We start from the raw sequence: 14,979 nt of genomic DNA, 5'->3' as shown, positions 1-14,979 counted from the left end.
TATTTTTTTAATAGAGTTAAAAGTTATAGTTCTTATTTATCCTAAATGTAAATACTATTTATCAAAATTAAATTTTATACCACACCAACCTAATTACTAATTTAATCTTAAAATATATCCCATTAATCTATTTTATATTAAATCAAAGGTCATTCATGATAATTTTATAAAAATAAATTATATTTTTCTATCTTTTACCTCACTTTATATTACATTAAATATAATTATTACACCCTTATTTTAGAATATAAGTAAATATGATAATACTTATTGCTTTGTGAATAACAAGAAGGAATACATGTTCTAGAATTAAATTTATTGCTAAATTAAAATATGCTTATAATAGAAATTTTCATATGCTTATTTTTTGGGGAAAAATTTAATTTTCCCCTAACTTTTTTTTTAACTCTTTTTTACTTGCCTAAATTGACCTCTAGATTTTTGTTACAAATCTTTAGAGCATAGCCTGGTGCAACCAAGCTCCATATTTATTAAAATAATATATATATTAGTTATTTTAAATTACTTGTAGTATTATTATTTTTTAATAAAAATATATGGTTAGAAAACTCTCATCAAGATCTTTAAAATAAGACTATTATTCAATAGTTTTATAAGTAATTTTAAATTACTAATTTTTAATTAAATACATCAAAATTACATTACACGAAACAAACATCGAAATTACATGTCATTAACTAAAATAATTAAAATTACATTACATAAAATAAGTAGAAATTAGTATTTAATATTTACATTGGGAACTAATTTTGAGTAATTATATTTTATGATACATAATTTATTACACTCAATTTTATAAAGAATAAAAAATTTAAATTTTAAATTAACTTAAAAATAAATTAATATTATACTGTCTCAACGAGACCTTTTCAATACTATTATTTTTGTTAAAACTAATTATATACTTAGTTTAACTAACTAGATTATTTAATAAAGAATATTGATAAAATTAAAATTATTGAATGCAATAATTATTGGACAAATTTGATATTTTTAAAAAGCTGAAAAAACAAATAGAGCCGAGCTCCATTTTTCTGGTGGTATTCCAAAGTTTGAGTCTCACTATTGCTAGCTCCAAATTTAGAGCTACCATTAGAGCCCGATTGGAGTTGCTCTTAGAAGAATATTCATGTTAGTTTTACCACAATGGAACATGATGAAATAATATTATTTTACTTTTAAAATATAATTTTTAAAATGCCAAAAATGTCTATTATATTTTACTAATATTATGGTTTTCTTAGTTTACTGGCCACTTTTACCGTGGCTCACTTATATCATTTTATTTCTTTACGATAAGGAAAAGCTTATTGGAAAACAAAAAAACAAGTTTAACGAAAGAAGACAACTGTTTTTTATTTTATAATAACAAAATTTCTCTTTGGAATATTATTTTCTTTAATAATATTTTTAGAGGTCAATAACCCATCTTCGGTATTATCTTAGAACTACGAAAATTATTTTTTGCCTTAGTATTCTACTTCATTTATTGTATTATACAATGTTAAAAATAAAAAATATAGAATGAAAACTCAAATGTAACTGTTTGAACTCTTTAAAAATATATAAAATTAGTTTTATTCTAGTGGTATAATATCTCTATAGGTTCTATGATACGATTCGATCCATATTAACTCCACACGTGATATTGGGTTCATGGGAATAAGCCTATTTATCTAGTTGAATATGTAGAAGCAATAAAATCAATTTTTGCCAGGGTGCCTTCGAACGCAAGGACCGCATTCGAACGGGGCCGTTTAAACGTCTGCATCGCGTTCGCATCAACAGAGAACGGAAATTTCGCGTTCGAACGCAATCGAGCACGCTCGAACGCACCGCGGGTTATTTGGAGTGTTTTTATGTTAATTAAGGAGTTCTTAAGGTGAGCCTCTATATATATGTGGAGGAAACTCTAATTGAGATTTATCTGGATTGGAATTGGCTTTAACCTCATCCCCTTCTCTCTTGATTCTAGCCATTAGCGTTCTCTCCCACCTCCATTCTTCTGCCGCCTAAGTCTTTGGTCAGCTTTTTCTAACCTCTAACCTCCCTCTTCCACAACAACTTTTTTCCTTCACACTACAAAACTAACACTAGCATCTATATAGTCATTGGAGGGCTATCAAGCTAGGATCCAAGTTTTAGAACCGTTGCGGATCAGATCAGACTAATTCGTAACATTTTGTGAGATCTTATTGATGCGAAGGTCAATTAATAGACTTTGACAATGAAAAAGAATTATAACAAGTTTTTCTACTATTCTACTATTATCCTGGGAGAAATAGCGGTACAAAATTTATATCAAAAGAGTCTAATTTTTTGTGATAATCAAAAGCATAACATAATTAATTTAACATGAGAATCTTCATAATTTTTTTACCTTCTACGATGATTAAGTATCAATTTTGTGAGTTTGAATTAAAATAAAAAATTTGATAAAGAAGATTGCCCGATAAGCTATTTTGCGTACTACTGGGATAGTTACGATACTTCTCTTTGTAGTTATAATGTATCCCAATTACATATAAAAAAACATTATAGTGTCGTCTTGTATTTTTAACTGAAAGCTCTTATGTTATAGTAAATGTATTTAATTTATATTATATATTAATTTTTCAGTAATTTCCATGATAGCATGTGATTTATGCTAAAAGAAATTAATTGGGAAGATATTTATACTCTTTTGGGGCTTTTCTAACTTCCAAAGGAAAAGAGGCATTTCCAATGAACAATATAAGGGTACAATTCAAAATATTTAAAGATTAAAAGAGCTTCATTTATTAAATTTCAGTTGTTGGGTATGATCAGAATCATCTCAAAGCATAATAGATTGGCAAATTCTAATATAATTACACTCAAAGCAAAATGTAAATTTTGTATCCAGATTAAGAGATAATATGGTATGAAGTCATTGAAAACAAATGCTTTAACCAGATGCATATATATATATATATATATATATATATATATATATATATATATATATATATATCTCTCTCTAGTATCAAAATACATCTCTCATAACAGAAATGTAATAAAATGCTTTAAAATTGATGCTTTTACAACTTTAAAGAATAAATATATAACCACCAACATTCAATAACACAATATTTACTATTATATCAATATTCAAAGACATAACCAGAGATATTTAATAACATTCAATATAACCTGCAATTATTGTAGCATATAATATCACCATTATTTTACAAATACATAAATGCATCAACAATATTTAGTTTATAAAATGAGAAGTTACATGCCAAATGTTCAAAAATAAATTAACACATCTTCAAATAATACTAGTCTAATCTCCACCTGAGCTGCAATCATATTTATGAAAAAACAAGATAAAATTTATGAAGTAAAAAATCTAAGAAATAGACATGAAAAATCAAAGTTGAACTAAATTATTAAATTGAAACTATGTACAAAAATTATTAAGATAGAATTTAGTGTATTCATTATCGCAATGATCCTCACATACATCAGAATATATATTTACACATATTAATATAAAACAATCGTTACACATTTTAACAAAAAATTATTGTCATCATTTGAAATGATAAATAATTGATGCAATATAGAATAGGAGATGGTGGACGACGTGTCTCTCCATATTAGCTTAGAGTCTTAGACTTAATATATAGCGATAAAGTTCAGTAAAATTTATATAATCTTGATCAATTATAAATATATTTCGGGGACAAAATTAGGTTGGAAAAGAAGGATTTTGATGGAGCACAACTGGGTTGAAAAAGAACGGTACAGGATATTTCTTTACGAATGAATCAAGTTTTACTAACGAGTATCGATATGTAAGAGTATATTAGTACTTTGAGTACCAAGGTTGAAGGCCAATTAGTCTCTGTGATGAAAAATGAACGAGAGAGAATGTAGGAAATAATAAATGTAAAACAACAAGGATTAATATAAATAGGTTAAAAAAAGAGGAATTGAAATGAAAATAGGGTTAAAAAAGGAGGCGAAATAATTGTTTTAGATTTGGTTTTATTTTAACTAGTCTAAATTGATTATAAGTCTACATGACCATTTGTCTGTTTGAGAGTTTTCTCCACCAATCTATTCTAACTAATAAAATATGTTACTACTTTAAACTATTTGCAAGAATGCTTTATTGTCATGTAAGCAGTCGTAAATAAAAGTATAACTAAATCACTGATGAAGAGAGTCAATATAGCTCACTACCATAAATAGTTACTAAAAATTTCCACATAGCGGTTCAACAAGTTAACCTTTTATTTTATAGTATTCATCTCACATATGTTTTATGCATCTCTATTGTACTTCTTTCTCCTCTCATCTTGACACTATTTTTATGCCTCTTTGTCAGCCCATATGAGATCCAACATGGTGGGATGTAGGGTGGGTGGGGCTACCCCCATCCAGTGAGTGCTTGAGCTATGTCCATTCCCTCTTTCTTGATTACAATCCTTGTGGAGGTGGAATCCAGAGGGAGGTCAAGATTTTAATGGTTTGAAAGTTTATGGATGTTTTTGCCATCTTTTCTTCGTTTGATATCTAATATCCGTGAAATATAAGATTGTCTATCTGTGTTTGAGTAGAAGATTGAGCTATTGAACTGCGCCATTTTTGCCTGTACTTTTATCTAGACTATGTATCCTTGTAATACTTTTATTTGCACTTAGGATTTGATATAATATATTTGTTTGTGACGCTTATATATCTACTAAGTTGTAGGCTTATTCTAAGGGCTGTAGTTCTTTCCTCTTATACATCAAACTTGTAATAATATTAATGTATTAATAAAATTAATTCATCTATGAATATTTCCTTAAAATAAAATATAAAATACTATGCACTAACATTTAGAAGACAGTAGCTATTTAAACTATCTTAATTTGATGCTAAAAATTGTAGCTGCATTTTGTTTCATAGTATATACTATTTATTCAGATTAAATGAACATAAATAATAATCATTATGGATATCCAGCTGAATCCGATTCAGCTACAATTCTAATTGGGCTACAGCGGTCGGCCTCGTCCGACGTAACTTAAATAGATGTGTATTATTTAATTAAAGCAAGTGCTCCATCATTGATGTGATGTTCTGCTATTTAATTTCGTGCATTAAGCTGGGATTTCTGTTGCTAAAGTCCAACAGAATGTGGATGCTTGTAATTTGATTTGTTCATTAAATACAGTCTGCCAAGTGTCTAATCGGAAGAAAGTTCGTACAGTCAGTAACACAGACTATCAAGGCTTCTAAAATTCCTTTTTTATGTGTGCGTCCAAACTCCAAACCTGTCTCATACTTTAATATTAAACTACCCAATTCCTCTCATCCCATTGGTCCATCCGCTCTCCCGCGGATCCACCGAAAATCAATTCCTAGCCGTCGATCTACATCTCCATCCAACGGCAGGAACACCTCGATCCACGCCTCATGCGCTCCTCCCCCCTCCTCCGCCTCTATTTCTATTAAACCCACGCCGCACTCGAAGTCACTCGTCCCACTGCCAACATCCCACTAATCCCAGCTCGATTCGATACCGCCCGACACGAAAAGAGCGTAGCGCAACGCAAGGTAACGTAACAGCCGATATGGAGACCGGTGGAGGAAAGGTGAAGAAGGGAGCCGGCGGTCGCAAAGGCGGGGGCCCGAAGAAGAAGCCCGTTTCCCGTTCCGTTAAGGCCGGCCTCCAGTTCCCCGTCGGTCGTATCGGGCGGTTTCTCAAGAAAGGCCGATACGCTCAGCGTGTCGGTTCCGGCGCCCCCGTCTACCTCGCCGCCGTCCTCGAATACCTCGCCGCGGAGGTAAAATTCCTCGCCGTCTTCTTCCTAAATCTATAGGAGTTCTAACCTGCTATCAAGTTGAAACGCTAATTTAGATGTGAATTTGTTTAATTTTACTTAGGTGCTCGAATTGGCCGGGAATGCTGCACGGGACAACAAGAAGAACCGAATTATACCTCGCCACGTGCTACTCGCCATAAGGAACGACGAAGAGCTCGGGAAGCTGCTCGCCGGAGTCACCATTGCCCATGGAGGAGTTCTTCCCAACATCAACCCCGTGCTGCTCCCGAAGAAGACCGATAAGGGCGGGAAAGAGCCCAAATCGCCATCCAAGGCCGCAGGCAAATCTCCCAAGAAGGCCTAGAGATTGCAAGGGCAGTTGGGGGATTTGAGATCTGATGCTTTTGTATGTAATTTTCTGGTGGGGGGGAGATGGAAATAGAGAGTTTGTACCAAGTTCTGTTGTTAATGGATAAATCTCTTTGATCAGTTGATCTCAGATCTAATGATGTGGACTTAATAATTGACAACTAGCCTTTTGTTCCATAGATCTAATGATGCCTTTGCCTCGTGCATTGCACGTGATTTGACTCCTGATCCCGTATAAATCTCGGCGGGAACGAGGCGCTGCAACTCGGTGTCTTCGCTTCTCCGCGCCTCTTCCTCTTCCTCTTCCTCCTCGCGTTGCTTGCTTCTCTCTCAACTCTATTTCGAGTTTTCCCAGCCGCAATAATCTCTTCACCGTCTCCTCTTCCTGTTGTTCTCCTTCTATCTCTTCGTCTTCTACTCGAAACCCTAGATCCGGACATCGTAGACGTGTTTGGCTCTGTGGTTCGGTCGCGCTTCATAGGATTCATGGCGGCCTCACCTTCCTCAACCTCATGGATTGGTCTGGGATCGTTCAGGTGAGGTTTGGTTGGTAGAAGTGGTTGGATAATGGAATTGGAGTTGGTTGTTCTATTTGTGCTTTGCTTTTATATTTAGACATGAGACTCTGGTTTCTTACTCCACCTGTATCTTTTGAAAAGTTTAGAGATGTCAACATTTGTAGTACATAAAAGCTTCCTGAATCTTAGCATTCTTCATATGTTGCGTTGAAGTTGGTTGCTCTTGCTGAGTTTATTGGATTTCATTTATGATTATTAGTTAAGCAATGTAACATCTATCAGGTTTTTTCAAAATCTAAAGACTTGTCAATATGTTCTAGATTTCGAGTACTCGATTTGCCATGAGCTCAGATGCAATTAAACTTGAGGTTGCGGAGGATAAACACAATTTTGTGGAGGTATGATTTTCTTATCCATCTAACTTCTATTCCATGGTCTTGTTCTCTTGAGTTCCTTTATTCAAGGAAATAAATCAAGTAGGTGTTCTACTATATTTTACTCGGAACTCTATATCCATCTGATACAGATAATTTGTCCTATAAATGTACTAGTTTAGAATCCATCTTTTTGGATTTAGTGGCTTTCTAATAGGATGTCATTTCTGGTTCAATCAATTTCTTGTATTTTGTTCCACTAATAAATCCAGTACTAATGGCGTTGAAGAAGTAATAGAAAGTATCTAATTTATTTTCTATTTAAAATCAAATCCAAGACTAACTACTTAAATTCTTTGGTTTAATAACTGCTTGAGCATGGTTGAGGACCACCCATCTTACTTGTGTTATGGTGATTTGGACTGGACACTTTTATAAGTATTAGTTGAATTGATGAATTTATGTATTTTTTGCACTATTTCTTAACTATGAACAATCAACTTTGTACATGCTGATTTCCAAAGTCCATGTTGGTTTAATATGGGCGACCAATAGATTGATACGGGGTTAGCATGTAGAGGCTTGAGATGACACAAGATATTTCATATTGATGTTGATTAGGGGTGTCAAGTCGGTTCGCCAACTCGTGGGCAACTCGAGATTGACTAGAGCTCTAAATGAGCTGAGCTCGATCTGGGGTTGGCTTACTCGAGCTTGGCTTGAATTAGCTCAATACATGTTTCTTTTGAGTTATATAATACATATTGTATGTTTTATAGTTTACGTAAATGTATAGTCATGCAGTTGATTATTGTGTTTTAGTGTAAAATCTTGGATTCTGCAATGTAAAAACAATAAAAGTGGGTAAATTTTTGAATCTTGGGTTTTGCAATGTAAAAATAGTAAAAGGGGTGATTTTTTTAAATTAATGGGTGACATTTAGTCCCACATTGAGAAACTAATAAATGGAAATAGTCTTTATATGTACCCACCTCTCAAAATATCTAAATAATGTAACTATGAAGCAAATGTTAAAGAAAGTTCTTAAAACCGAGCCAGCTCGGTAACTTTAGTGCTCATATTATCAGGCTCTTCTTGAGCTTGGGTTCAACCAATTTCGAGCTAAGCCGAGCTAGGCTCAGCTTGGTTGAGATCTGCTCTTTTACACCCCTAATATTGCGGATAAGACATTAATATAGTGCATGCCATCCCATTAGTTGGCACACCCGTTATAAGCAAGTCATGGTTGAAACTTGAAACATGCTTGTTGAACTTCACTTGAACTTTCTTGACCCATTGGTTTACTTGTGACCCACGCCATTTGGCATGACTTCACTAAGTTATTGTTTGTCAATATGCCAGTGATGTGCTTTTGATTTATTTTTTTGTCCTCTGTGATGACTATTATGCCATCTCATTCATGTTTCTTATGTTTAATTTGCTATACATCTACTCTTGCTTGAATCTGATCAAAATTTGTTATGCACCATAAGGTAGATTAAGAATCCAATATTATCTAGATTTACACCAAAGGGTGCTTGGGACTATCTTGTGCAGTCAAGATTTCAGGTACTCAATCTTTTTGACATATACATGAAATCATATACTTATTCACATGTATGAGGTATTCATAATTGTCTCGCCATTTTATCATATTGCTCAATTCCAGAATATCATTTTTAAAATTTGTTGACAGATAAGTGGGAAAAAATTGACTTATTGACTTGATCATTATGAAAAGTGTATTATTACAAAAGTCAAGGTTGCAAAATTTAAATATGGGTTTTTGAATCGAAAGAGAAAATCAATATCTTTGCTCATAACTATGGGTGTGAATAGAATTGGTTTCATAGGCATGTAAGTGCCTCATATATTGGCCAAGCACTTTTGGCTCTCATATTTAGACTTCTTTTGCATTACCAGTTATAGCTAAAACTTGGTGATCTAATTTTGCACTGAAAATATAGAATTAACCATAGGTACGATTTCTAACCCTCTGCTAAAGTAAATAAAAAATATGGAATAATAATTAACAAATTAGGCAAAGATGAATACCAAGATTTTTATGTGGGAAAACCCCAAACGGATAAAAAGATCACGGATCTAAATTTGGATCAAATAAATCACTAATAAATTGTAGTAGTTGCAATCGCTAATAAAGATTAACAACCGTCTTGTAAGCCTTGTAAACTACTACAGTTTATTAGTGATTAGTTTGATCTGAGCTTCGATCCGTCGTTTTTACCTATTTGTGTTTTGTTCACGTAAAAATTTTGGTGTTTATCTTTGCTTGATTTGTTGATTATTATTCTATATTTTTTATTTGTTTAAGCAAAGGGTTGCGAATTGTGCCTAGGGTTTAATTCACCCATCATGCTCATCTCAAAATGATTATGCATAAGTGAAGCGAACACCTTAACTAAGTTCAAACTAGTTGCCCCAAAGATAATATTATCGACATAAATTTGTGCCACATTATACTTTCAGAATTAAGAGACGGGTTACTGTAAGAGAGAGACAACAAAAGCTAGGTAGAATTATTGCTATCCCAGAGTTCGAACTTATAGGAATTTTCTTTCCTCAAGCTTTTAAATAGTGAACTTATTAGTTATTAGGCTTCTTGAAAAATTTATTAAAATTTTTTACAAACATGGTTATTATTTCAGGGTCTATATTACAAAGTTTTCTTGGGTTTAAAGAGAGTGGATTCAAAAGTTTATAGATTCCCTACTAGTTGCTCAACTATCAAAGTGTGTACATCTTTACTCTTTTTTTTTTTTTATTATAGTCATTTTTGCCTGAAACCATTCATACAAAGACTTAAGGATTTTACGCACTATTCTATGTTTGTAGATTCTTTCTCCTAGGTTGAAATTGAAGTTAAGGAATTCCCAGCAATATAATGAGGATTATTAGTGCTCAGAGGGAAGTTGAAGGCAAGGCTTAAGACTACAGCTATTCTTCACATAAGAGAGACCCAATCTATCTTTAGCCCACTCTTGATTAACCCAAGCTTAGTAATTGATCTATTGTTTCGTTTGGCCATATCTTTTATTATAAATTTCATACTTGTTGTTTTGTTAAGTTTAAACTGAACGAGATTTATCTTGCTTATTTCTTAATAGAGAACCTTATGATCATTTGGTTTTCATTTGATCATATGTTTTCCAACATTTGTTCAAAACTTTGAGTTGCATTAGGTATAAAACCTGAATACGATCTGATTATTAATCGTCTCAAGAGGATTTACCCGTTTACAATGCAAACGGGTGGAGTAGACTATACCTAAACCCATTTAAAACAAGTATTCTCTAGTCAGATCAGCTTTTGCCATCCCTATTTGAAGTAGAAGGCTAGAAGCATCACTATTACGGGTTGATGCTCATGCAGAATAATACCAAGTGAGTCAAGTGCTTGATATATCTAATGTCACTGGTTATTGTTTCCAGATAACTACAGATCCATCCAAAAGGGCATATGTTGTTGGCGAAGGCTGTGTTTTAACAAGTTTTAATGACAATTTAGTAGGAAGTACGTGCAGTGAAAACTTTCGATGGTAGTAGTAGAAGTATCACTATTAGGGCTTACCATTCAGACAAAATACTGCCAAAGCAAGTCTCCAACATCACTGCTTCTTATGTCAAGGTGAGAACCACACTTGTGGATCTGTCAGATTTCTTTGTTAAGAAAAAGAACATATATTGTTGGCTGGGACTGTTTGTTTACCAGTTTTAATGTGGTTTGAAATTTTTTGAGGAAGTAGGCTGAAGTTGTAAAAGACAGGATGTACATCTAATTGTTCTTTGATAAAACATGTATATATTTGGAAGGCTAAATCAGACAGCTTCAATTGTTTTCCAATCCAAGATGAGAAAAACTGTGAATAAGTAGTGCTGGTGCATAATACTTAGTTCATTTGCTCTTCTTAGTTTGAAAGTATTTGCTATAATTTTTGTGAACTAATTTTTCTTCTCTGTTGACATGGCTAGTGCACGCAGACTGAAGAAATTTTTAGATACCTTTTGAAATGTCTTGATATGGGAGCTCCTCCAGATGGTATTTTAAGACTTCCTTATAAGTTTTGTTCCTAAAGAGCATGATTATTCAATTTGTTCTTCAGAGTTTTGTCTCCTTTTCTTGATGGTGATATTAATAATTTCATCTGCAATCTAGTCTATCTTTTGTTCTTAGAGTCTGAAGGAAACCACTCATCAGATGGCGATATTTGTACAGTCCTTTGCTTGTTGAAAATATTCTCAGTAGATTGACATAACTGGATATAGTGAAAAGTTGAGTTTCTTTACCAGGTATTCATAGGAGAAATTCTGGCTGGGGAATAAGAAGAGATTTATTGTTTAACTCTCCTTTCATGAACTCTTAGTGCACTAGTTGTGTTAAGCAAAGCACAGTATCTATACCCACCCCAATAGGAAAGACTTGATATCCTTGATTCGGTGTGGTTACCCATAATTGTAGGAGATTATCTCTCTCCTAATTATTTCCTATCTTGTACAAACAACATATTGCCTATATATTATTATAAGTCTTCCTTTGGCCATGGTGTCTAAGAGGTTTTATATGCAATTCTTTGTCTCCATATAGGCTTACAAACCTTTTCATGGTATCAGAGCCATAGATCCAAACAAACTATTTCACAGCCCCACAACCATGGCAGACTCTACGTCCAATTCCTCCTCTCTTACCCAGACCTGATAATCTCTCTCTTGGTACTCTGGTGCAATTGGTTTCAGTAAAGTTGATGAACAAAGGGTTGCCCACTACTAGAGAATATGTCCAAGACTTGACAAGGCTCACTGTTACTTTCTCTAGCCTGTTGTCTCAATATCCTCTTCCAGCATTTGAGTAACTAGTTCCTAGAGCACAAAGCCATGAGTTGTTCGTCAAGCCTCTCGAACAGCAAACTAACCCCGTCTTGGCTTTTACCGTTTGTTGGGCTGGGTGGTTGTCAATCATCTTAAGTGATGGATGCAATAACAGAGGTGGTGGCCGTTAGGAATGTGACGGGAATTGTAAAAACAACCGTGGTTCTCGACATTGGCAGCAAATTCCAAACAATCATCCCATATGCGAAATATGTTGTAGAGAAAGACATAATGCACCAGATTGTTGGGATAGATGTGAGAAGCCAGAAACTGCTAATCTGGCAGAATGTTTTTCTTCTTGTCTTTGTAGGGTTGAGAACCAGAAGAATGATATATGGATTCTGGTGCCTCTTCACACATTGCTAGCGAAGTTACAGGTCTTGATTGCTGATCGGACACATGTTGCTAATGGTGCTCTTTTACCTATCACTCATTGGTTATCTGCGTTCTATCAATTCGTTCCCTTCATTATCTTTATTTGATATTTTAGTTGTCCCTGACATTATTAAAATTTTAATTCTGATTAGCAAACTTACAAATGATCTTTGTTGTGTTGTTATTTTGGTTGACACTGGGTTCACTATACAGTGTTGGAAACCAGTTGATGCAAAGATGGTCTCTATGTGCTTGATCATGGTCAAAGAACTTTTCTTTCCTGAATAATCAGTTGGAAGCTCCTATCAAGATATGGCATGTAAGTTGCCAATGAGATTGTGCTCAAATGATTAAAAGGGTTTACAGGTGATGAGTATTCTCATGTTCAAATCTCAATAACACCAGTTTAACTAGGACGCCATTAAATTTCATTATTCTTTTTTTAAACCATGCACATTTATGCTACCCAACTTTTAAAACTATTAAACTTTTCAATAAAACCTGTGCTATTTATAGTGCTGATAGACCTTTGTCTCCCTTTTGTTGTAGTTGTCAACTTGGAAAGAGTCATAGATTCTCATTTATTAGTTATAATTAACAATGCTCGTCATTTCCTTGTGATTAATGAGTTCCGACACCTACTCGTTCTTTTATGTGGTACACCTGGTTTTATCTCTTGAGGCATAAATTTTGACTTTTTATACTATCTTTCTTACTTTCCAGAAATTAGTAGAAAACTAGTTTTCTCATCATACATGGTCTTCCAATGTGATGGTATTGAATGCACCAATTCTAAGATTCAAAAGCCACCTAATGGATTGTGGAATTGCACATGTCTTTCAGGTCCTCATGCACTTTAGTCAAAAACTGTATAGCTGAAGACAAGCATAGTTCCCCAGTTCCCTCCCCCTCCTCTATCACTTCGCACACTTAATCTGACTTTTTAACCTTTGTCGATTCTACTACTGATGTCATTACCTCCCCAAGATCTCATACCATTTCCTCAGCAGCTGCAGGTACGTACCGATGACCATCACCATGTCTCTCGTGTGCTCTGGACGTCGTTCGTTCGATCTCGCAACTCTAGTGGTAACGCCCTCCTGCTCCCTTGGAATGGAATCTTCTCCACTTCTTGTTTTATTGGTTCGTGCATCCATGACTAATTGCAAGTCTCTCCACTCCTATATGGGTGGTGGTTGGTCAACATCTCTCACCATCTGATACTCCTCTTCCAGATCCCACTAGCTACAAATCCCTTGTTAGTGCCTTCCAATATCATAGTGTCGTTACATTGCCAGATCTTGCTTTTACTGTGAACACAGTGTTGCAGTTTATTTTACATCAAATGGCACAACCGATCGACTTTACCCTTAAAACATTCATTCCTCTAGTTCTCTCCAGTTGTTGACTTATTCAGGCACTGATTAGCCCAGTTGCCTCCACTGTCCATTCATCCATTAGCTCTCACATCAGTTGAATCGACACACACATATATATATATTTATATATATCCTTGCTTCTTATCTTCTGCCAGCTACTATATCCTATGTGATAATTAGAGTGTTAACGTTGTTTTGATCATGTCATGCAACCCTGTGTCTAAGTCCCCCACTCAAAAGTCAAAACAAATAGCTAGATTTGTGTGTGTTCGCTTTCTTCCATTCAAGTTCCAAATTGCAGATTTGTTCACCAACGAGGGGGGGGGGGGGGGGGGGGGGGGGGGATGCTAAGCATATCACAATTAATATCTAATCTCTAATCCCACCTCAAAAAGGAAAGAGTTGATATCCTTTAATTAACTGTGATTACACCTAATTGTAAGAGAAATATCTCTCTCCTAATTATTTCCTATTTGTTGCATACAGCATATCGTCTATATATTAATTAAACGTCTTCCTCTGGCCATGGTGCACATCAAGAGGGTTCATATGAACTGTTGTGCTGGAGATTTGATCATGGGTGTTAATTATGCTAATTAATTACTTTCGGCAGGTCGTATTGCATGCTTATGGCTCATATCCTCTAGTGATGCTTTTGGCTGGTGCAAGTTCCATTTGAGATGCCATAGCTTTTCTCAATATTAGACATATAAACATTATCAATAAAGTTATCAATTCTTTGTTGTTTCCTTGACAAATTTCTAGTAGAAATATTAAATTATAGGGATTCAAACTTTAAAACTCTTATGTAAACATCTTGTGGCTTGTTGCTGGTCTTATCTAATGATGAGGTATCACCATCTGATATGCCGACCGCTCATTGTGCTCTAAAACATATAGCACTTCAAAAAGGTTTGTTACTAATGTCAGAAGATATTTTAATTATTTAAGCACTGTTTCAGTTGACTGCGAGTTGAATTCCTTCTCTACGTGGCCTTTTCTAATCTTTTAATAGTCTAAGAAAGATGAGAAATATAATTAAGGAGAATATCCACCTCTCCTTTGCTCATTTACGTAGCATTCATGGGAAAGGTAAAGGATATTTAATCCTTAAAATTCGTTATTTCTTCTTCTGTTCATGTATGTCAACGAACCATTTCTTAGAAGGAAAAGAAGAAGAAGAAGAAAGGCTACGACAAAAGCCTGTGATCATTAACGGGTTAATTACATGTATAACCATTGAATTATAACAAATTTTCATATACTCACGTTTATTT

At 34.2% G+C, this 14,979-nt stretch overlaps 1 protein-coding gene across 1 annotated transcript; it reads left to right on the top strand.

The window, feature by feature from the left end:
- The first annotated feature begins 5,508 nt into the window (after nt 1-5,508).
- LOC140778496 (probable histone H2A.5) lies at nt 5,509-6,296 on the top strand. The gene is made up of 2 exons (XM_073123238.1): nt 5,509-5,825; nt 5,926-6,296. Exons 1-2 carry the CDS (start codon nt 5,613-5,615, stop codon nt 6,166-6,168), a joined length of 456 nt encoding a protein of 151 aa, XP_072979339.1. The 5' UTR covers nt 5,509-5,612; the 3' UTR covers nt 6,169-6,296.
- Nucleotides 6,297-14,979: the final 8,683 nt, after the last annotated feature.

This window comes from Typha angustifolia, chromosome 15 (genome assembly GCF_048772165.1).
Source record: "Typha angustifolia cultivar Huaian chromosome 15, ASM4877216v1, whole genome shotgun sequence".
Classification (NCBI taxonomy): domain Eukaryota; kingdom Viridiplantae; phylum Streptophyta; class Magnoliopsida; order Poales; family Typhaceae; genus Typha; species Typha angustifolia.
Note: the sequence above shows the minus strand (reverse complement) of the source record. Positions and strands in the feature narration are given on the sequence as shown.

Coding starts and splice junctions, on each gene's coding strand:
- LOC140778496 (XM_073123238.1), top strand. CDS start 5,613: ATGGAGACCGGTGGAGGAAAGGTGAAGAAGGGAGCCGGCGGTCGCAAA. Junction 5,826..5,925: donor TCGAATACCTCGCCGCGGAG/GTAAAATTCCTC, acceptor AATTTTACTTAG/GTGCTCGAATTGGCCGGGAA.